The sequence below is a fragment of the Chiloscyllium plagiosum genome, chromosome 17 (assembly GCF_004010195.1).
Source record: "Chiloscyllium plagiosum isolate BGI_BamShark_2017 chromosome 17, ASM401019v2, whole genome shotgun sequence".
Taxonomy (NCBI): Eukaryota; Metazoa; Chordata; class Chondrichthyes; order Orectolobiformes; family Hemiscylliidae; genus Chiloscyllium; species Chiloscyllium plagiosum.
Genome location: NC_057726.1, coordinates 72,592,294 through 72,616,609, shown reverse-complemented (window position 1 = coordinate 72,616,609; position 24,316 = coordinate 72,592,294). Strand labels below are relative to the sequence as shown.

Below are 24,316 nucleotides of genomic sequence, written 5' to 3'. Positions count from 1 at the left end.
AAGACATTCAACCTCCCTTGTCAACCAAGGTTCCCTCACACGACCATTTCTTTCCTGCCTGGTAGGTACATACATATCATGGACACGTTGTATCTGCTCTTTGAAAAAGTTCCACATTTCCTCCACATCCTTCCCTGACAGCCTATGCTCCCAACTTATGCTCCTCAAATCCTGCCTTACAGCATCGTAATTTCCCTTCCCCCAATTATAAAATCTACCTTGTTGTGCGCACCTATCTCTCTCCATAGCCAAGGTGAAAGTCACAGAGTTGTGGTCACCATCACCAAAATGTTCACCCACTAACAAGCCCACCACTTGTCCCGGTTCATTACCGAGTACCAAATCCAATATGGCCTCCCCTCTGGTTGGACAATCTACATACTGCGTTAGAAAAGCTTCCTGGACACACTGCACAAACACCGCCCCATCCAATCTACTTGATCTAAAGAGCTTCCAATCAATATTTGGGAAGTTGAAGTCGCCCATGACTACGACCCTGTGGCTTCTGCACCTTTCCAAAATCTGTTTCCCAATCTGTTTCTCCACATCTCTGCTGCTATTGGGGGGCCTATAGTAAACACCCAACAAGGTGACTGCACCTTTCCTATTTCTGACTTCAGCCCATACTACCTCCAGAGGCAGATCCCCCTCAAACTTCCTTTCTGCAGCCGTTATACCATTTCTAATTAGCAATGCCACCCCCCCCCTCCTTTTTTCCCACCCTCCCTAATCTTCCTAATCTTGTCCACAAGACCCCAGCTCCTGCCTTCTCAAGCCTTTTCTCATTACATGGAGCTTTCCCAGATCACAGTATCGTTGATATGTCCCTCCTCCATCATGCAGCTGAGTGCGACAGCTTCTACTTGGTTCTATTCCTGTCTATCCAGTGGCAGTGCATTCCACGCACCCACCATTCTCTGTGTAAAGAACCTACCTCTGACATTTCCCCATACCTTCCTCCAATCACCTTTAAAATATGACCCCTCAGGACTGCCATTTCTGCCCTGGGGAAATATCTCTGGCTATCTACTCTCTGTGCCTCTCATTACCTTGTACACCTCGATCAAGTCACTTCTCTTCCTTCTCTCCAGTGCGAAAAGCCCAAGCTCACTCAACCTCTCCTCATAATCCAAGCAGCATCCTGGTATATCCGTGGGCGACACGGTGGCACAATGGCACTGCTGCCTCACAGCGCCAGAGACCGGGTTCAATTCCCGTCTCAGGCGACTGACTGTGTGGAGTTTTCACATTCTCCCTGTGTCTGCGTGGGTTTCCTCCGGGTGCTCTGGTTTCCTCCCACAGTCCAAAGATGTGCAGGGTCAGGTGAATTGGCCGTGCTAAATTGCCTGTAGTGTTAGGTGAAGGGGTAAATGTAGGGGAATGGGTCTGGGTGGATTGCGCTTCGGTAGGTCGGTGTGGACTTGTTGGGCCGAAGGGCCTGTTTCCACACTGTAAGTAATCTAAGTAATCTAATCCTCTGCACCCTCTCTAAAGCATCTACATCCTTCCTATAATGAGGTGACCAGAACTGGACACATTATTCCAAGTGTTATCTAACCATGGTTTTACAAAGCTGCAGCAAAACCTTGTGGCTCATAAACTCAGACCCCCCCCCCCCCCACCCCCCAATTAATGAAAGCCAAAACACCATATGCCTTCTTAACAACCCTATCAACTTGGGTGGCAACTTTGAGGAATTTATGTACATAGATCCTGTTCTTCCTCCACACTGCCAAGAATTTTGTCTTTAACCCTGTATTCATCATTCAAATTTGGTCTTCCAGAGTAAATAACTTCAAATTTATCCAGGGTGAACTCCCATCTGCCACTTCTCAACCCAGCTCTGCCTCATGTTAATGTCTTGTTGTAGCCTGCAACAGGCCTCAACACTATCCAGAACACCATTGACCTTTGTCATCAGCAAACTTATTAACCCACCCTTCCACTTTTTCATCCAAGTGATTTATAAAACTACAAAGAGCAGAGGCCCAAGAACAGATCCCCACTGGTCACTGACCTTCAGGTGGAATACTTTCCATCCACTACCACTCACTGTTGTCTTTTGGGTAAAAACAATGACTGCAGATGCTGGAAATCAGAGTCTAGATTAGAGTGGTGCTGGAAAAGCACAGCAGTTCAGGCAGCATCCGAGGAGCAGGAAAATCGATGTTTCGGGCAAAAGCCCTTCATCAGGAATACAGGCAGAGAGCCTGAAGGGTGGAGAGATAAAAAACTGTTGGCTTTTGGCCAGCCAATTCTGTATCCAGACAGCCAAAATTTCCTGTATCCCATGCCTTCTAACCTTTTGATTGAGCCTACCATGGGGAACTTTATCAAAAGCCTTGCTGATATCCATATACACCACATCCTCTGCTCGACCTTCGTCAACTTGTCTCGTTACATCCTCAAAGAACTCAATAAGGCTTGAGGTATGACCTGCCCCTCTCAAAGCCATGCTGACTTGCTTCAGTCAAACTGTTATTCCAAATAGTCATAAATCCTATCTCTCAGAATCCTTTCCAGTACCTTGCTTACCACAGACTGACGGTCTGTAGTTCCCAGGGATTTCCCTTTTCCCTTTCTTGAACAGAGGAACAACATCTGCCTCCCATCAGCCAGTAATACTCCCGTGGAGAGTGAGGATGCAAAGATCATCGCCAGAGGCACAGCAATCTCATTCATTCCTCGCTTCCCGTAGTAACCTTGGATGTATCTGGTCTGGCCCTGGGACTTGTCTATCTTGATGCTTCCCAGAATTTCCAGCACATCCACTTTCTTAATATCAATCTATTCAAGCCTTATAACCTGGTCCACAGTGTTCTACTATCAACAAGGTCACTCTCTCTAGTGAATACTGAAGCAAAAAACTCATTTAGGGCCTCCCCTACCTCTTCAGACTCAAGGCACACAATCCCTCCACTATCCCTGATCAGCCCTACCCTCTCTCTGATCATTCTCTTATTCCTCACATTAGTGTAAAACGCCTTTCGGTTTTCCCTAATCCTTCCCGCCAAGGCTTTTTCATGCCCCCTCCTAGCTCTTTTCAGTCCATTTTTGAGCTCTCCTAGCTACCCTATAATCCTCTAAATCTGTGCCAGATCCTTGCTTCCTCAACCTTAAGTAAGATTCCTTCTTCCTTTTGACGAGAAGCTCCTCTGCTCTTGTTATCCAAGACTCCTTCACTTTAGCATTCCTTGCCTGTCTCAGTGGAGCAAAGTTAACCAACACTCACAATAAGTGCTCCTTAAACAGCCTCCACATTCTGTGCCTTTCCTGTACCTTCCCATGCTTCCTGTTCTCAAAATAATTGTGTGAGTAGTCCAGTGTTAATCTTCAATGCAAAATACACCAAATGTTTCTATATTAATCCCTGCCTGCTACCTCATCAGATGACCTCATCACCTTATATAATCTTTGAAATACTCCCAGTTCAAAAGATGGTTGGGGGCTTGTGGGCAGTGCTCGGACAGGTGGTGTGGTGGGCAGTGGGGAGGGTTTTCTGGGATTGCTAAACGATCTTGATTGGGTGAGTCAATGGGCTGGAAAGTGACAGGAATTCTTTGTGGATGGGTGCAAGGTGTTGCATTTTGGTACAGCAAACAAGCATAGGACTTTTACAAGCAATGTTGTGGCCTTGGTGAAGCAAGGGATCTAGGAGTTGGGGTACGTTGTTCTTTGGGGTTCATGTGGTGTGGACAGGGTGGTTGCATGGTCGTTTGGCACGCTTTCCTTTGGGTGTGGGAGTTGGGGAGTTGTATTTAGATTAGATTAGATTAGATTACTGTGTGGAAACAGGCCCTTCGGCCCAACAAGTCCACACCGACCCGCCGAAGCGCAAACCACCAGACCCGTTCCCTCACATTTACCCCTTTACCTAACACTACGGGGCAATTTAGCACGGCCAATTCACCTAACCTGAACATTTTTGGATCGTGGGAGGAAACCGGAGCACCCGGAGGAAACCCACGCAGACACGGGGAGAATGTGCAAACTCCACACAGAGTCGCCTGAGGCGGGAATTAAACCGGGTCTCTGGCGCTGTGAGGCTGCAGTGCTAACCACTGTGCCACCGTGCCGCCCATGTGTTGAGGTCACGCATGATGTGGTGGGCCCTCTTCTGGGGTCCTGTTTCCAGGCCTGGTCACCCAGTTCTCGGAAGGATATTATTAAAGCTGGAGAGAGTTCAGAAGAAATTTACCAGAGTGTTGCTGGGAATGGAAGTTATAGAGAGGGGCTGGGACTTTTCTTTTACTGGAGTCTAGGAGGTTGAGAGGCAATTGATTAGAAGTTTAGAAAATAATATTTGGTACATGTGGAGTTAATAGTAATTGTCTTTTCCCTTGGATGGGGGATTTCCAGACTTGGGGGCATGGTTTTAATGTGAAAATGGGCAGATTTAAAAAAAGCCATGAGGCAATTTTTTGTTTACACATGGTTTGTCTATGGAATGACCTTCCTGAGGAAATGGCAAATGTGTGTACAATTACAATGTTCAAAAGTCATTTAAGTCAGTACCTGTCTACAAAAGGTTTAAAGGGATATGGGCCAGGAGCAGGCAGGTGCGTCCAGTTTAGTTTGAGATTATGTCCGGAACGGACTGGTTGGACCGAAGGGTCTGTTTCCGTGTTATGTGACTCTATGTAACCTAATGACACCACTTGATACGAGTGCCTTAAAATGCAGAATTCCAGCAAAAGTGCAAAGAAAGTTGTTGCAATCCCTATAGAGAGTAAGAACCTATAAAAAGAAATTCAGTTGATACCTGCAATTTGTGACTCACCTGTCACAAATTCACATGTTAGGATGTTTGCTGCAACAAGTGACTATGAATAAATTTGCCTCTCTAAATGGAGATGACTTTTCTCTTTCTTTGTTTTCTCAAATGGCTTCCCCACCACTCAGGGTGGCATGGTAATTCAGTGGTTAGCGTTGCTACTTACAGCGCCAGGGACTCAGGTTTGATTCCATCCTTGTGTGGAGTTTGGACATTTTCCCAGTATCTGCATGGGTTTCCTCCAGGGGCTTCGTTTTGTCCCATAACCCAAAGATGTACAGGTTAGGTGAATTGTTCTTGGGAAATGCAAGGGAATGGTTGGGAGAGGTGGGGTGCTCTTCAGAGGGTCAGTGTGGACTTGATGGGCCAAATGGCTTGCTTCCACACAGTAGGGATTCTGTGATTACTGCAGTTCCTGTGTCTGTCTCTAGCACCCTTCTTGTAAACGGGAATCACATTAGCTGTCCTGTGTCACTTCCCCTGTGCCTTGAAAGGAACTTCCATTGTGTCTTAACTTCCTATGATTCAAGTACTAGGAAACTCTGATCCCTGCGTACCTCAGAGCTCTTCAATCTCTCTCTACCTTATCACGAAATGCTACTTTGCTATTCTTCCTGCCAAAGTGGAGAAATTTACAATTTTTTTCTATATCTGTCTATGACCCTAACCATTAGAGTTCATCTCATACTCTAGCTATTATAGTTTATCTCTTTTGTCTATCTGTCATTTTAATCTCTCTAATACTCTATCATCGGAGTTTCTGTTTCATACATTATCAGTTGGAACTTGTGTCTCAAAAACTCTAGCCTTTTGAGATCATCTGCCTGGCACTCTGTCCTTCTAATATTTGTAGAATCATAGAATCTCTACAATGCAGAAGGAGGCCATTCTGCCCATCAAGTCTACACCAACCCTCTGAAGAGCAACCCACCTTGACCCCCCCCCGCTCCCCAAATTATCCCCACATTCTGGCATTTTTACAGCTAATCCACCTAACCTGCATATCTTTGGACTGTGGGAGGAAGCCAAAGCACCCAAAGGGAAGCCTATGCAGACACAGAACAAACATGCAAACTCCAAACAGTTGGAATCGAACCTGGTCCTTGGCTCTGAGGCAGCAGTGCTAACCACTGAGCCACCAAGCTGCCATCAAGGTTCCTCCCTCTGGTCCTCCAGCCACCAGGGTTCCTCTCCCTCATCTCTTCCAGCCTTTGGAATTCATCTGTCTAGCATTTGAACTATTGGAGTTAAATTCTCTGATGTTTGAAGTCTTGAAATTGAACTCTTCATATTCTGTCCGTGTTTTATCACCTGGATGCTGTATATTCCGCATGTTCTTTTTGTTTTTGGCAGCACGCTAATTTTATGCCAAATTCAATTGTTGCAATTCAAGGATACAACACAGCATGAGCTTCTCCAGAACGACTAATAATTGGTAATGAACACTGGTCCAGCCAGTGATGCCCATATCCTGTATGTGTACAGAAAAAACTCAATCATAGCAGGGAGATTTTGCAGGAGCTGTGTTGGACTTTGGAATAACATGTGCAGTTCTAGTCACCACACGACAGGAAAGGTGTGATTTCACTGGAGCAGGTGCAGAGGAGATCCATCAGGATGTTTTCTGATTTGGACCATTTCAACTTTGAAGAGAAGCGGGATAAACTTGAGTAGCTTTTTCTTTGGAGCAGAGAAGATTGAGGGGATACCTGACAGAGATGTGTAAGATTGAGGGGCATGGGCAGGGTGAATAGAAAGGTGGTGTTCCCCTTAGTTGAAGGGTCAAGAAAAAGGGGCATACTTTTAAGGTGATAGGCAGGAGAATTAGTGGGAATTTTAGGAAAATGTTTTCATCCAGGAGGTGATGGAGGTCTAGAATGGACTGTCTTGGGAGAATATTTGAGGTGGGAAAACTCACAATCTTTAAAAAGTACTTGGAATGAGTATTGGAAATATCAGAGCTGTATTAGGAGAGGACATCGTGCAGGGCTCCTACAGTGAGGTAGAACTCAGTGATTGCATCTTTTTTTCTTCCAATTATGAGGTTAGACTATAGACCTCCCAATAACCAGAAGAAGATGGAGGAACAAGTATGTCAGGGAGAAAGTGAGGACTGCAGATGCTGGAGATCAGAGCTGAAAATGTGTTGCTGGAAAAGCGCAGCAGGTCAGGCAGCATCCAAGGAACTGGAGAATCGACGTTTTGGGCATAAGCCCTTCTTCAGGAATCCTGTGCGCTTTTCCAGCAACACATTTTCAGAACAAGTATGTCAGCAGATCACAAAGATGTAAAAACAATAAAATTGTGATAATGGGTGATTTTAACTTTCCAATCCTGTGACTCCCTTAGCGCCAGGGACAGAATTTGTTAGATGCGTCCCCAGGTTGGATTTTTTAAACAATATGCACATAGTTGGCCATATCAAACCTTGCATTGGAGAATAAGCTTGGCCAAGTTATTAAAGTTTCAGTAGGAGAGCATTTGGAGAACAGGTAGTTAAATAGTCATACTGCAAGTGCTAAACTGGGGAAAGGATAAATACAAGAGTATTAGGTATGAACTGGAAAGGTTGGATTGCAGACAGTCGTTTGAAGGTAAAGCCATACGTGACGTGTGGAAGTCTTAAAAACCAGTTGACCAGAGTTCAGAACCAGCAAGTTCCTGTGAGGATGAAAGTTAACGATAGCAAAATTTGGAAACCTTGGATGATAAGAGGTTTTCTAAGTTAAGAAAAGGGAAACGTGTAAAGTTTAGGAATCAGAGATGAAGCGAGGCCTTTGAGCATAAAAGAAGCAGAAAATAAAGAAATTAGGAAGGCTAGAAGGGACCATGAAATATCCTTGGCAAGTAGGATTAAAAGCATTTTTTACATTAATTAGGAACAAGAGGGTAACTCAGGGACAAAGGAGGGAATTTGTGTGGAGCCAGAGGAAGTGGATGAATTCCTTAAGTACTTCGCAACTGTATTCAAGGAGAAAGGCATGAAAAATGGTAAGATTTGGGGGGTATGTTGATATCCTATGGCATGTTGGTATTGAGGAGGAGGAGGAGGTGGTGTTAGCTGCCTTGAAAAGCCCTGATAGAATCTCTCCCTGAATACTAATTGAGGCAAGGGAGATTGTCAAGGATAATTTATATCCACTTCAGCCACAGGCGAGGTCCCAGAGGATTGGAGACTAGCCAATGTTATTCCTTTATTCAAGAAGGGTAATGTGGATAACCCAGGAAATTTTAGGTTGGTAAACCTTACATCAGTCGTAAGGAAGTTATTGGGGAAGATTCTTAGGGACAGGATTTACTTGCATTTGGAAAAGAATAGACTTATTAGGGATAGTCAGCATGGCTTTATACAGAGGAGATTTTGTTTCTCAAACTTGATTAGGTATTTTGAGGAAGTGACGCAGATTATTGAGGGCAAGCCAGTGGATTTTGTCTACATGGATGTTACTAAAGCAAAAATAGAAATTGCTGGAAAAACTGCAAGTCTGGCAGCATCTGTACAGAGAAATCAGAATTGAATGTCTAAAGAAAGGTCACTGAACGTGAAATGTTGACTGATTTTAGATTAGATTCCCTACAGTATGGAAACAAGCCCTTTGGCCGAACAAGTCCATTCCCACCCTCTGAAGAGTAAACCACTCACACCTATTCCCCTACCCTATATTTACCCTTGACTAATGTACCTAACACAATGGGCAATTTAGCATGGCCAATTCACATGACCTGCACATCTTTGGACTGTGGGAGCTCCAGCATCTGCAGTCCTCACTTCCTCCCTGTGAGAGAAAACTGGAGTACCCAGAGGAAACCCACACAGACACGGGGAGAATGTGCAAACCCCACACAGTCGCCTGAGGCAGGAATCGAACCTGGGTCCCTCGCACTGTGAGGCAGCGGTGCTAACCACTGAGCCACCATGCCGCCCCTCCACAGTTTCTGCCAGACCGCTAAGATTTCCCAGCCATTTACTGTTTTTGTTTTGGATACACGGTTGGCTTGGTCATTGACAGGGTATTTATAGAACTACTTTTTCTGACTTGAGGCCTGTGACCAATGGTATTCCCCAAAATTCAGTGCTGGGACTTGTGTCTGTAATGTATATACATACATGGTTTGGATGAAAATGTAGTTGGTCTGATTAGCATGTTTGCAGATGACACGAAAATTGGTAGAATTGTGGATAGAAAGTGTAAAGGTTGGCAAGTCTTGTTACAAGTGTATAAGGCTTTGGTTGGGCCACATTTGCAGTACAGTGAACAGTTTTGCTCGCTGCATGAGAGGAAGGATTTGTGGAGGCTTTGGATTCTAAAAAGGTTTACCAGGATGTTGCCTGGATTGGAGTGTATGAGCTGGGCAGAGAGGTTGGACAAACTTGGACTGATTTTGCGCGAAAGTAGGAGGCTGGGGGGAGGCAACCTGATAGAAGTACCCAAAATTATGAGAGCCATCGACAGAGCGGATAGTTGGAGTTTCTTTCCCAGGGTGGAAACGTCAAACACTAGGGGGCATAGCTTTAAGATGAGAGGAGGGGAGTTTGAAGCAAGTGTGTGAACAAAGTATTTTTACACAGAAGCACTGCCAGTGGAGGTGTTAGAAGTAGATATAATAGCAAGGTTTAAGATGCATTTGGACAGACACCTGAACAGGCAGAGGATAGAGGAATAGGGACAATGTACAGGCACATGGGATTTGTTTAGCATCATGGTAGACCCAGATTTGGGTGGGCCAAATGGCCTGCGCCTGTGCTGTACTGCTCTAAAGGTTGTAACATACAAGCTATGGGCCAAGAGCTGGAAAATGGGTCAAGTGGAGATTGAGTAGTTTTTGTCAGTGCAGACTTGAAATCCAAAGGGTCTGTGAATATGAATATTGACTGGATGGAGATCCCTCAGCTTCAAGGAGCAGAGAGTGATACTTCTGTACAAGTACATATGCTTTTAGCTGTAATTTTTTCATTTATTGTGCAGGATGTTGAATTAATGGAAGCCATTATCAAAACTAAGCAAGAGAGCACAGAGGCCTGGGACCAGCGCAGTACTCAGAGTGTGCGCACTTCCCTCAGCCGCCATGAGAGGAATCGCATCCTGTGGGATGAAGTGACAATCATTGAAGAGGATGCCACTAAAGTCACAGCATTGCAGCTGCGTTTAGACGAATCCCAGAAAACCCTCCAGAAAGAGAGGGAGTAAGTATAGGAGGTCCAAGCTTCTCCGTTTATCTTTTGATAATTTATCAGTCCCTGTTATCTAAACATTCATGACGGGCTGTGCATTATTTAAGGTGTGGGTTTAAATGCTACTGCATAGGTATGAGCTGGTAATCCAGGCTAACACCCCAGATTAGTGCTCGGGGCAGTTGCAAAGTCGGAAGAGCATAGTTTTCAAGAGTTAATAAATTTAGGTCCCATGTGTTGTTTTTGGTGGATAGGAAAGATCCCATGATACTATTCTGAAGAAGAGCAGGACAGTTCTCCTGGTGACCTGACCAGTATGTATGTCTCATTATGAAACCAGGTAATTTGGTCACAATGAGTTGTACTAGGGCACTGTATCACAGGTACTGGGGCAGTGTGTGGCATCTTAGACCAAATGATATATTCCATATCCTTCGATTGCGACTCCAGGTTCTGGACTCCCCTGCCAATGGGATCATCCTTCCTACATCTGTCTAGTCTTGTTAGAATTCTCTAGGTTTCTGCGATTTCTCCTTCATTCTTTTGAACTCCAGTGAATGTAATCGTAACTAATTCAAGCTCCCTTCATAATTCAGTCCCGCCATCCAAGAAATTAGTTTGGTAAACTTTCACTTCACGCCATGTAGCACGAACATCCTTCCTCAGAGAAGGTGGCTCACTGGTTAGCACTGCTGCCTCACAGTGCCAGGGATCCAGGTTCGATTTCAGCCTTGGGCAACTGTCTGTGTGGTATTTGCACATTTTCCCCATGTCTGTGTGGGTTTCCTCCCACGGTCCAAAGATAAGCAGGTTGGGTGAATTGGCTGTGCTAACTTGTCCATAATGTTCGTGGATGTGTAGTTTAGATGCATTAGTCAGTGGTAAATGTAGAGTAATAGGATAGGGGAATAGGTCTAGGTTGGTTACCCTTCGGAGGCTTGGTGTACTGGTTGGGCTAAATGGCCTGTTTTCACACTAGGGATTCTATGTATTCTGTGTTAAACTGCACACTCTGTTCCAGGTGTGGTATCAACAATACCAATAGTTGTGACAAGGCATTTCTCCCACCATGAATGTCAACAAACACCTTTTGCCTGCTGCCATTTGCCACCTTCAGTGCCTGCATGCTTGTTACCCATTCCACTCTTGTAATTTATAGCCATTCAGAAACTAAACTGCCTTCCTACTTTTGCTTCCCAAGGAGTCAACCTCACATTTATTCACTTTACACTGCATCTACCATGCATTTGCCCATTCATTCAACTTGTTTAAATCACGATGAAGCATCTGCATCCTCCACACAGCTTAGTCTCCCATCAAGTTTTGAAACACATTGTGGTAAATGAGTTGCATTGGTAGCCAGTTCCAGATACACTAAAAAATGGAACTTCCATGCCTGTTGAGTTTGCCAGCTTCAAAAAGTGTAGGGTGCCTCTTCAGCAAGAGGACAGAGCCAGGCACCGGCAAGAGGACAGGTTCAGGTAGGAGCAAGAGTATGGGGTCTGCACCAAAGACTATGTTGGCACAGATTGGTGAGTGAATAATAGAGCCGTGTATTCTCAACAGATGGATGTGATAGAATATGAAGGAGTGAGCCGAGCAGGCTGGAAAGCTGCTTTCAATACACTATTTTGAAGAATTGTGGAGGGGAAAGCAGTGTTATGACAAACTTTGAAATCCAAGTTTTGTAATTGTGCAAATTGGTTTGAACTGAAGTGAATGGTTTGTAGTAATTGTAACTGTAAGTCTTTCTCCTTAGGGACAAGAGCGCACTCAGTAAACACATTGAGAAGCTGGAAGTGGATGTCAGCCAGTGGAAACTCAAGTATGAAGAGCTGAACAAATCGAAGCAGGAGGTGGTTAAACAGGTAAAGTTCAGAACATTGAGGAGCCACTTAGTCACACAGGCATTTTTTTTATATATACATGCTCACAATTGACAGCACATTGTGGCTGAAATGCTGCTAACATTAGCTTCACAATTGCAACCTTGCGCTTATATTTTAATCTGATGTAGTGAGAAGATGGTTGCTATACTTCAGTATTTACATTGAAGTTTTTGATACATTGAGCTGAATTTTCGGAAACATGCATAATCCCTCATTTTCCATGTGACCCTTGTAGTGCTAGATGAGACCTCCTATCCCCATTTTGAAATGCATTTTCCCAGGAAGGATTCCTGACTCAATTTGTACATAGACCAAATAGGGGGAGGCCATATTGGATCTGGTGCTAGGCAATGAGCCAGGCCAGGTGTTAGAACTCATTGGGGAGCATTTTGGTGACAGTGACCACAACCTTTACCTTAGCCATGGAGAGGGATAGGAGCAGACAATATGAGAAGGTATTTAATTGGGGAAGGGGAAAGTGTACTGCTGTTAGGAGCTGTGAAGCATAAGTTGGGAATAATTGTTCCACAGAAAATGCACAACAGAAATGTGGAGGCTGTTTAAGAAACACTTGTCGCAAGTGTTGGATAACTTTGTCCCACTGAGACCGGCAAGGAATGGTAAAGTGAAGGAGCCTTAGATGACCAGAGAAGAGGAGCCTGTCATCAAAAGGAAGAGAGAAGCTTACTTAAGGTTAAGGAAGCAAGGATCTGGCGTCGCTTTAGAGGATTGCAGGGTAGCTAAGAAAGAGCTCAAAAATGGACTGAAGAGAGCTAGGAGGGGGCACGAGAAAAGCTTTGGTGGGAAGGATTAAGGAAAACCCAAAGGCAATCTACACTTGTGTGAGGAATAAGAGAATGATCAGAGAGAGGATAGGGCCGATCAGGGATAGTGGAGGGAACGTGTGCCTGGAGTCTAGAGGCAAGGGAGGCCCTAAGTGAGACTTTTGCTTCAGTATTCACTTGATTCACAGTGAAAACATGATGGACAGCATTAATAAGCTTGAACAGATTCATAGTAAGGAAGTGGATGTGCTGGAAATTCTGGGAAGCATCAAGATGTTCTCAGGGCTGGGCCAGATATATCCAAGGTGACGACAGGAAGCGCGGAATGAGATTACTGTGCCTCTGGCAATGATCTTTGCGTCCTCACTCCTCAAGGATGATTGAAGGAAGGGAAATGTTGCTCTTCTGTTCAAGAAAGGGAATAAAGAAATCCCTAGGAACTATTACAGCCCAGTCAGTCTTACGTCTGTGGTAAGCAAGATACTGGAACAGATTCTGATAGATAGGATCTATGACTATTTGGAACAGCGTTCTTTGATTAAAGATGCTCAGCGTAGCTTTGTGAAGGACCAGTCATTCCCTTCAAGCCTTATTGAGTTCTTTGAGGATGTGAAGTTGACGAAGGTCGAGCAGTGGATGTGGTGTATATGGATTTCAGTAAGGCATCTTATAAGGTTCCCCACAGTAGGCTCATTCAGAAAGTTAGGAGGTCTGGGATACAGGAAAATTTGGCTGTCTGGATACAGAATTGGCTGGTTGAAAGAAGACAGCAAGTGGTAGTGGATGGAAAGTATTCCACCTGGAGGTCAGTGACCAGTGGTGTCCCACAGAGATCTGTTCTTGGGTCTCTGCTCTTTGTACTTCTTATAAAGACTTGGATGAAGAAGTGGAAGGGTGGCTTAGTAAGTTTGCTGATGACACAAAGGTCGATGGTGTTGTAGACAGTATTGAGGGCTGTTGCAGGCTATGACAAGGCATTGACAGGATGCAGAGCTGGGCTTAGAAGTGGCAGATGGAGTTCATCCTGGTTAAATTTGAAGTTATTTGCTCAAGAAGGTCACATTTGAATGCTGAATACAGAGTTATAGACAGGATTCTTGGAGGAACAGCAGGATCTTGGGTTCCACATACATAGATCCTTCAAAGTTGCCACCCAAGATGATAGGGTTGTTAAGAAGGCATATGGTGTTTTGGCTTTCATCGACAGGGGGATCGAATTTAAGAGCCACGAGGCTTTGCTACAGATCTATAAAACCCTGGTTAGACCACACTTGGAATATTGTGTCCAGCTCTGCTCATTATTGGAAGGATGTCGGTGCTTTAGAGAGGGTGCAGAGGAGATTTACCAGGATGCTGCCTGGATTGGAGGGCATCTCTTATGATGAGAGGTTGAGTCAGCTAGGGCTTTTCACACTAGCTTTCCATTGGCTATTTTTTGTCCATATCTTGCTGTAAACTTTGTATCCCAATTGTAACTTGCCTTTCCAGCTATTGTCTTCTGCAAATTTGAATGTGGTATATTTGCTTCCTTCTGATCGATGTATATTGGAAGGAGTTGCAGTCTCAGTACTGATCCCTGTATAATCCCACTGGTTATGGATTGCCATTCTGTGAAAGAGCCCCTTATCCCCAGTTTTGAATTCCTGGCCGTTAGCAGTTCTCCATAGGCCAGCTTACTACATCAAATACCATGGGTTCTTATTTTATGACTTAAACGTTTTGAGGTGCCTTGTCAAACAAGTTCTGAAAGTCTAAATGCTGGTTCCCTTCCATGCATTGAGATTTCTTTTAAAAACTGTTAACAACTGAGTTAGAAATAATCTCCCTTTGAAGCTGTGCTGAGTTTGCTTTATTGGATTGTGATTTTCCAAATATTCTGCTATTTCATGCTTAATGAGTAATTCCAGCAATAGATTTTCAGCAAATTAGCCTGTAGGTTAGTTGCTTGTTGGTTCCCTCCCTTTTTGAATAATGTGTCACCGTTTTCCCATCTTCTGGTACCTCTGCGAATCCAAGAATTTTTGGGAAATTATAACTATAATTATAATTATAACTATGCTGTCTGTGTAGCTGCTACTTTTAGGATCCAAGGATGCAAGCCATTAGGGCCAGGGGACATGTGACATGTATCAGCTATTTCGACCAATGTAGTGATGGAACCCTTCCTTGTGAAGTCTCAGAGATCATCAGAAATTATGAAGTTTGAAACGCTGTTAAGTTTGAAATGAGTTGGAACTGCAATAATGGGGTTGCAATGATGGAGATGATCAGCAGAGGGAGGTATTGTAGCAGACAAGACAACATGCTGTTGTGCAAATCCTCCTTGATTGTTGCAAACAAGAATTGTCAGGAAATGAGAGTTATTCTAACTATTAAGCCCATGTGCATCTGGATTGTGGCTTTTGCTCAAAGGAGCAGTGCAGGGCTTGCAAAAATCTTTTGCGACCTCATTTCCTTAGACGTAGAATGAGCTATTTTAACTTGCATTTCTTTCACTTGGAATTTAACTTCATCTTTTCAGGACTGGAGGTGTTTCCATCTAGCTGTAATGTTTATTGCTCCTGAAGGGGCTGTATATTGGTAAAGTTAACATGTCACAGGACCTGACAGATTGTTGGGTTAGGCAGTGTTGAAACATTGAGGAGTAGGCCACTTAACTCGTTGAGCCTGCTCTGCCATAATTATGGCTGATCGTTGAGCTCAATATCCTAATACCGCCTTGCCATATCATATGGGTGGCATGGTGGCTCAGTGGTTAGCACTGCTGCCTCACAATCCCAAGAACCTGAGTTTGATTCCAGCCTTGGGCGACTGTCTGTGTGGAGTTTGCACATTCTCCCCGTGTCTGTGTGGGTTTCCTCCGGGTGCTCCAGTTTCCTCCCACACTCCAAAGATGTGCAGGTTAAGTGAACTGGCCATGCTAAATTGCCCGTAGTGTTAGGTGCATTAATCAGAGGGAAATGGGTCTGGGTGGGTTACTTTTCAGAGGGTCGGTGTGGACTTGTTAGACCGACAGTCCTGTTTCCATACTGTAGGGAATCTAATCTAATCTTTAGCCACAAGATGACACCAAAATTGGAGATGCACTGGATGGCAAAGATGATTACCTCAGTGGGATTTTGATCAGATCAGGCCAAGGATTGGCAGGTGAAGTTTAAATTGGATAAATGCGAAGTGCTGCATTTTGGAAAGGCAAATCCGGGCAGGAATTATACACTTAATGGAAGGTTCCAGGGGACCAACAAAGAGACCTTGGAGTGCAGATTCATAGTTCCTTGAAAGTGGAGTCGTAGGTGAATAGGATAGGGAAGAAGATCATTGGTATGCTTTTCTTTATTGGTCAGACTATTGAGTATAGGAGTTGGCAGGTCAGGTTGTGCTGTACAGGACACTTTTGGAGTATTGTGTGCAGTTCTGGTATGTCTTCTACAGGAAGGATGGTCTGACCCTTTGAAAGGGTTCAGAAAAGATTTACAAGGATGTTGCCAGGGTTGGAGGTTTTGAGTTATAGGGAGAAGCTGAATAGGCTGCGACTGTTTTCCCTCGGACATCAGAGGCTGAGGGGTGACCTTATAGAGGTTTATAAAATCATGCAGGACATGGATAGGGTGGGGTGGGGGAATCGAGAACTAGAAGCCACAGGTTTAGGGTGAGAGGGGAAAGATTTTAAAGGAACCAAAGGGGCAACTTTTTCACAAAGGTTGGTGCGTGTATGGAATGTGTTGCCAGAGAAAGTGATGGAGGCTAGTACAATTACAACATTTTAAAAGGCATCTGGATGGGTATATGAATGGAAAGAGTTCAGAGGGATATGGGCCAAGTATTGGCAAAGGGGACTAGATTAATTTAGGATATCTGGTCGGCATGGACGAGTTGGATGGAAGGGTCTGTTTCAGTGCTGTACATCTCTATGAATCTATGAATCTCTTAAAGCTATTTCTATTTCTGCCTTAAAAATCCATGATGTTTTTGGTCCTGATCACATTCTGTGGTAGTGAATTCTACAAGCACCTCACTCCCTGGCTGAAGAAATTTCGACTTCTCTCAAGCCTCGAAGTTTTACCTTTTAACCTTAAATCAAGACCCCCATTTTAGGACTCTCTCACCATCAGGAACATCTTTCCTGCATCTAACGTGTCTCATCCTGTTAGAATTTCATGGGTTTCTATGAGATCCCCCCCCCCCATTCTTCTAAACTGTGAATACAATCCTAACCAATTTGATCTCTCCTCATACATCAGTTCCACCATCCCAGAAATCAATTTGGTAAACCTCCATTGCACTATAGCAAGAACACCATTCCTCAGGTAAAGATACTGAAATTGTCCACACTATTCCAGGTGTGCCCGAGCCATTGCCCTATTAAAGTGCAGCAAGATATCCTTGTTCCCGTACTGAAATCCTCTCACAAGGTGGTCACCATATGGTTTGCCATCTTTACTGCCTGCTGCACTTGAGCTGTTACTTTCAGTGATTGTTGCACAAGGATGTCCAGGTCTCATTAACATTCCCCTCTCTTGATTTGCATCGATTGAAATAGTAATCCTTCCAATTTTTGATATCAAAGTGAATAACCTCGCATTTCTATCCATGTTATACTGCATCTGCTGTGCGTTGCCCAGTAAGCCTATCCAAAGCTTATTGCATTGTCTGTGCATCCTCCTCATAGCTAACCCCACCAACCCCATCCCTTGCCATGCTGTGTGTCATCTGCGTATTTTGAGATACTACGTTTAGTTCTCTCATCCAAATCATTAGGATATATTGTGAATAGCTGGGGTCTTAGTAAAAAAATCTCTCTTCTGAGGAAGGGTCACTGGACCCGAAACGTTCACTTTGATTTCTCTTCACTGATGCTGCCAGACCTGCTGAACTTTTCCAGCAAGTTTGTTTTTGTTATCAATCCCTGTGGTATTTTTACTAGTCACTACCTGCCATTTAGTAAAAGGTGACTTTATTCTGACTATGTTTCCTATCTGAGAACCAACTTTCTATCCATAAGATTAATCATGTTTGTGAGGGGGTTGGGGGGATGGGTGCATACTTCATTGTCTCAGCTTTGTGGTAAAAAGCGATTCTGAATTTTTAAAATCACTACCTTTTGTAATTGTGTAGAACTGTGGTCTAGGTCTCGATACAGTGATTGGACTGAGTGGCTTGAAGCACCAAACGTTTTCTCATACTTTCTTTTTCAATTTGTTCATGGGAGGTTGGCTAGGCTACAAGGTCAGTGTTTATTGCCCAACTTAATTGCCTCAGAAGGAGGTGGTGAGCTGCCTTGAACAGTTGCAGTCCTCTGGAGAGGAGTACACAAAATGTCGTAAGGAAGGGAGTTCCAGGATTTTGACCCAGCAACACTGAAGGAACAGTGATATACTTCCAAGACCGGGTGGTGTGTGACTTTAAGAGAAACGTGTAGGGTGGTGGTGTTCCCATATATGTGTCAAGCTTCTTGAGTGTTGTTGGAACTGCACTTATCCAGTCGAGTGAAAGATATTCCATCATACTGTTGACTTTTGCTGTGTAGATGTTGAGCAGACTATGGGCAGTAAGGAAATGAGTTGCTCATTGCAGAATTCCATAAAGTGCAGTTTGAGAAGATTTGATACATCACATCTGCTCCAAACTTCAATGAAATTATGGCTGATCTGATCATTGTCAATTCTACTTTCCTGCTTCTAGTGTCAGTATTTTTTTCTTAGATAATTTGGTCAAAATTGTTCAGTATTCCAGCTTTAGTCTAACTAGTGCTTTGTATTGTTTTAGCAGAAGTACCCTGTTTTTATACTCTAATACCTTTAAAATAAAGACGCACATTTCAATGCTTTCCATGCTTTAATGCATGCTTTTTGTGATTCGTGCATTCAGACCCAAACAACAGTGGTTCCAGCATGGAACCCTGTGGAACACCACTGGTCACAGGTCTCCATTTTGAGAAACTCCCTTCCACTACTACTGTCTCCTGCTGCCCAGCCAGTTCTCTATCCGTTTACACCCTGGACCCCATGTGACTTCACCTTCTCCATCAGCCTACCATGGAGAACCTTGCCAAGCACTTACTGAATTTCATGTGCGTGACATCTACAATCCTTCCCTCATCAATCAAAGAATCACTTCCTCAAAGAATTCTATTAAGTTGGTAAGTCATGATCTTCCCTGCACAAAACCATGCTCCTATCACTGATATTCCGATTTTGAAGACAATTGTCTTAGATCCTATCACTCAGTATCTTCAGCGGCTTCTCTACCACTGACATCAGGCTCGCTGGTCTATAATTTCCTGGATTATCCCTGCTACCCTCCTTAAACAAGGGGACAACAGTAGCAATTCTCCAGCCCTCTGAGACCTCACCCGTGTTCAAGGATGCTGCAAAGATATCTGTTAAGGCCTCAGCTGTTTCCCCTCTTGCTTCCTTCAGTAACCTGGGATGGATTCCATCTGGACCTGGGAACTTGTCCACCTTAATGCCTTTTAGAATACCCAACACTTCCTTCCTCCTTATGCCGACTTGAACTAGAGTAGTCAAACATCTATCCCTAACCTCAACATTAGTGTTATCCCTCACCTCGGTGGTTACCAGTACAAATTACTCTTTAAGAATCTCGCCCATTTTCTCTGACTCCATGGATAAGTTTCCTCCTTGTCGTTGAGTGGGTCAACTCTTTCTCTAGTTACCCTCTTGCTCCTTATATATGAGTAAAAAGTTTTGGTATTTTCCTTAACCCTGTTTGCTAAAGATATCTTATGTCCTCTTTTAGCACTCTTAATTCTTTGTTTCAGATTGGTCTTACATTCCTGGTATTCTTCCAAAGCTTCATCTATTTTCAGTCACCTAGGCCTTTTCAATGCTTCCTTCTTCCCCTTAGCTAGTCTCACAATTTCACCTGTCATCCATGATTCCCTGATCTTACCATTTCAATTCCTCGTTTTCACAGGAACATTCTAATCAACCTCTCTTTAAAAGCCTCCCACATATCATCACAAATTGTTATAACATGGGAGGTAGGTAACAAACCTTTAAGAGAAAGGAGGCTTAACGTTGTAAATAGTTGTTGTTTAGATTAGATTAGATTAGATTCCCTACCGCGTGGAAACAGGCCCTTCGGCCCAACAAGTCCACACTGACGCTCCAAAGAGTAACCCACCCGGACCCATTTCCCTCTGACTAATTGCGCTACGGGCAATTTAGTATGGCCAATTCACCTGACCAGCACATCTTTGGACTGTGGGAGGAAACCGGAGCACCCGGAGGAAACCCACGCAGACACAGGGAGAATCTAACCTGGGACCCTGCTTTTGTGAGGCAGCAGTGCTAACCACTGAGCCTTGTTTCGAGTTAAAGAATAAAATTGTTATTTTTTTTTCTTTGACAGTTTGAGGCAAGGTGAGCTTTTCTGTGTGTTTGATTTAATTAGCAGAGGGGTTATCCACTGTGTCATAACACTGGTGCACAATACATGGAGCACTGCCCTCATTCCACGAATAAATTTAGGAAAAAAAAGGAATGTCACTTAGATGAGAAATCTTTTTTACTCAGGATTGTGAACCTTTGAAATTCTCTACCTGAAAAGCTGTAAAAGCTGCCTTTGAGTATCTTTAAGGGAGTGGTTAATAAATTTCTAAATATCAGTAGTGTATGGGAATGGGGTGGATAAAATGTATTGGAATGTTTGAGCAGCCATGATTGTATTGAGTGGTAGGGCAGACCTGATGGGCTGAATGGCTTACTCCTGCTCCTACGTTCTGATGCTGACATTTACATTTGCCATTTTGTTATTTCCAATGCCTAACTCCAGCCAGGTTTGGTTCCTTTGATATAACTGGTTTAGAGGGCAGTTAGGAATCAGTCAACCATATTCTGTGGGTCTGGAGTTGCATTCAGGCAGGTTTTCTTTCCTAAAGAGTATTAGTTAACCAGATGAGTTTTTATAACAGTTTTCAAATTTCACAATCTGCTGTGGTTGGATTCAAACTTGCATTTCCTTGCTCTCTGGATTACCATTTCAGTAATGATACCATGCACCATTGTGATCCCCTGTTAAATGCACCACCTCTAATGCTGAATCTCCTTAATGAAGGGCAGAACTCCTGGTGGTTCAGAATATTAAGTTTGCTTGGTAAATAGTTATGACTTTCTATCTCAGCCAGTAGGTGTGATGTCATCTAAAGTTTTCTGCACAGTCCTATGAGCTTCTCAATAATTTTTCAGATTCTGCGTTTATTTTATAATGCACAGTTTCACTTGGTCTGGCAGCATCTGTGGAGAGAAATCAGTTAACATTTGTGGTTGATTGACCATTTCTCAGAACTCCGGTCAATCACCTGAAATGTTAACTGATTTCCCTCCGGATGCTGTCAGACTCACCTGAGCATTTCCAGCTATTTCTGTTTTTGATTTACAGTTTCCACTTGAAGTCTAACACTTTAATTACTGTATTAATTTGATGGTTTTCTTCAACTGCCAAATAAATTTCCTTTTGAAATGATTCTCCTATTCCTTGTAAGCAGCAAGTTCCTCGTCATTACCATAAGATTTAGGAATAAAAGTAAGCTGTTCAGCCCATTGAAGCCACTCTGCCATTCAATGAGAGAGTGGCTGATCTGGTATTCCTCAGTTTCACTTTCCTGCTTCATCCCAACTCAGCCTTGAATATATTTAGTGACAGAGACCTTACAGCCCTTTCGATGAAGAATTTGAAACATTCACCACCCTTAAGGGGGTTGAAACTAAAATCTGTCTTGCCTGTCTGAGGTTATACCCTCTGGTCCTATGCTCCCACAAGCAGAAATGATCTTTCTGCATATAACATGTCAGGCTCCCTAGGAATCTTGTTTATTTCAATAAGGTCTCCCCTTTATTCTTCAGAACGCTATTGAGTACAAACTAACACATTTGACATTTTTAAGAAAATCTCTCCATACTAAGGATCAGCATCATCCTCGCACTTCACTGTCCTCCCAGATTAGTTTTGCCATCAACACTCATCTCCAAGTTGTTTACATAAATCAGAAAACGTAAGAATCCCAACACTTTATCCCTGGGGATCACTTTCAGCTTCTCTCCAATCTGAGAAATTCTCATCTGTACATACTTTGGTTCCTATATTTTAGCCAATTTCTCTTCCATGCTGCCAAGAACTCATCAATCCCAAACATTTTTAGTTTGCTAACCAACCTTCTATGTGGTTCCATATCAAATTTTTTGCTGCAAGTTAAAAAACACCCACAGCACTTCTCTCATCCACTGCCTGTGTCACCTTGTTAAAGAATTCAATTGAATTTGTCAGACCTGTCCTGTCCTTGATGAAGCCATGTTGACTGTCTAATACTTTAAAGGAAACAGGAGGCTGAATTTTAGAAATAAAGGGGTGGCATGCTGGCTCAGTGGTTAGCACTGCTGCCTCAGCACTAGGGACCTGGGTTCAACTTCAGTCTCAGTGTGTCTGTGTGGAGTTTGTACATTCTACCAGTGTCTGTGTGGGTTTCTTCTGGGTGCTCTGGTTTCCTCCCACAATCCAAAGACGTGCACATGAAGGGCTTTTGCCCAAAATGTCAATTTTCCAACTTCTCCGATGCTGCTTTTCCAGCACCACACTCTTGGCTCTGATAACTCCAGCATCTGCAGTACTCACTTCTGCCATTCTAAATTGCCCATAGTGTTCAGGGATGTGTGGGTTAGGCGCATTAGTCAGAGGTGAATGTGGAGTAATAGGGTAGGGAAATGGGGCTGGGTGGGATACTCATTGGAGGGTCGGTGTGGACATGTTGGGCTGAAGGGCCTGTTTCCACACTGTAGGGATTCTAAGAAAGGTACACACTCGTGGGATGAATGAACAATTTCAAACTGTCTCTAATTTGTTAATGCAATCAGAGTTGACCTGTCTCATACAAGGGTGCATGCCTTTAAGTTGAGAGGGGGAAAAGGGAGATGTGAAGGGCAAGCTTTTTTTTTAAAGATTGGAGCATGCTACCAGGGTGTTGGTGGAGCAAGATACAATAATGATGTTTAAGGGACTTTTAGATACACACATAAGTATGCGAGTCTTACAACACAGGGGTGAGAATTAAACCAAATGCTCAGAAAAGCTCACCTCTCCTCATAATCTGTTAAAATATGAATGACCAAGAACTCCCAAATTCCACTATTTTAAAGAAAATAATATCAATTTATTCTTTAACTCTAGAAGTGAACATTAAATAACAACTATTCACAACTCTCAGCCCCCTTTCTCTTAACTACTTATTACTTGCCTCCAACTCTAAACAGTATGCTGTTCCAAACAGACACTTGTGAAATTATTTGATGTAATTTTAATAAATCTCTCAGTGGCTGTCATCTTCGGTATCTTTTTTCTGGCTGCAGATCTCCCTGGGTTGTCATCTTTCTTTTTACTGTGAATATGTTTCATATGAAAAGAGACCTTTGATAGAGAATACTTCCTAATTTTTTGGGTCTCACTCGATGGCAGTTGTTCTCTCTGCGATTTTCAAAATGTCCGTACTTTTATATCCCCATCACTGGATTGTCTCTGGTTCAATGTTGGCAAAACAATAAATTCAGACTTTATTGGGTTTTAGTGTCCTAGGGTACAATTAATACTGGTTAAATTCAAATTGTTTTCAAAACAGTAACCAAACTCAGGTATTCCTTTCACAGCCAAATGTTATATTTTCAATTTTCTGGAACTGCCCTCTAGTCGTATACACAGGTGCTTTAGATTAGATTAGATTACTTACAGTGTGGAAACAGGCCCTTCGGCCCAACAAGTCCACACCGACCCGCCAAAGCGTATACCACCCAGACCCATACTCCTACATTTACCCCTTCACCTAACACTAGGGGCAATTTAGCATGGCCAATTCACCTAACCTGCACATTTTTGGATTGTGGGAGGAAACCGGAGCACCTGGAGGAAACCCACGCAGACACGGGGAGAACGTGCAAACTCCACACAGTCAGTCGCCTGAGGTGGGAATTGAACCCGGGTCTCTAGCGTTGTGAGGCAGCAGTGCTAACCACTGTGCCACCATGCCGCCCACTGTGCTTGTAAGCTGTCACTTCAGAACAGCATTCACTCTCTCTTAAAGATACAGTACACACCTTCAACGTTATAACCCAAGGAATGGAAGGATATGCACCACAGGTAGAAGGGATTAGTTCATTAGTCGTCATGTTCAACACAACAGCAAGGCCCATTCCTGTGCTGTGCTGTGCTATTTAGGAATTGCTGACAGATCCATCAAGCTTGTGATGGACCTAGCTTGTGTTGATTTAGTTTTCTTCATGTAATGTTCTGCTGAAAGTTTGTGAGAAGATTTGTAGCTTGGGTGCTCGTTGCTGTGGTTCTGTTCGCCGAGCTGGAAGTTTTTGTTGCAAACGTTTCGTCCCCTGTCTAGGTGACATCCTCAGTGCTTGGGAACCTCCTGTGAAGCGCTTCTGTGGTGTTTCCTCCGGCATTTAAAGTGGCCTGTCCCTGCCGCTTCCGGTTGTCAGTTTCAGCTGTCCGCTGTAGTGGCCGGTATATTGGGTCCAGGTCGATGTGTTTGTTGATGGAGATTGTGGATGGCACTCTATAAATGCCGGAGGAAACACCACAGAAGCACTTCACAGGAGGCTACCAAGCACTGAGGATGTCACCTAGACAGAGAATGAAACGTTTGCAACAAAAACTTCCAGCACGGCGAACAGAACCA

At 43.6% G+C, this 24,316-nt stretch overlaps 1 protein-coding gene across 1 annotated transcript in view; it reads left to right on the top strand.

Annotated features, from left to right (window-relative positions):
* Positions 1 to 24,316, top strand: part of ccdc102a (coiled-coil domain containing 102A) — a 251,223-nt gene that overhangs the window by 137,877 nt on the left and 89,030 nt on the right. The window contains exons 3-4 of the mRNA XM_043707419.1: positions 9,742 to 9,959; positions 11,707 to 11,815. Coding sequence (XP_043563354.1) covers positions 9,742 to 9,959; positions 11,707 to 11,815 — 327 coding nt within the window. The remainder of the gene's footprint in view (positions 1 to 9,741; positions 9,960 to 11,706; positions 11,816 to 24,316) is intronic.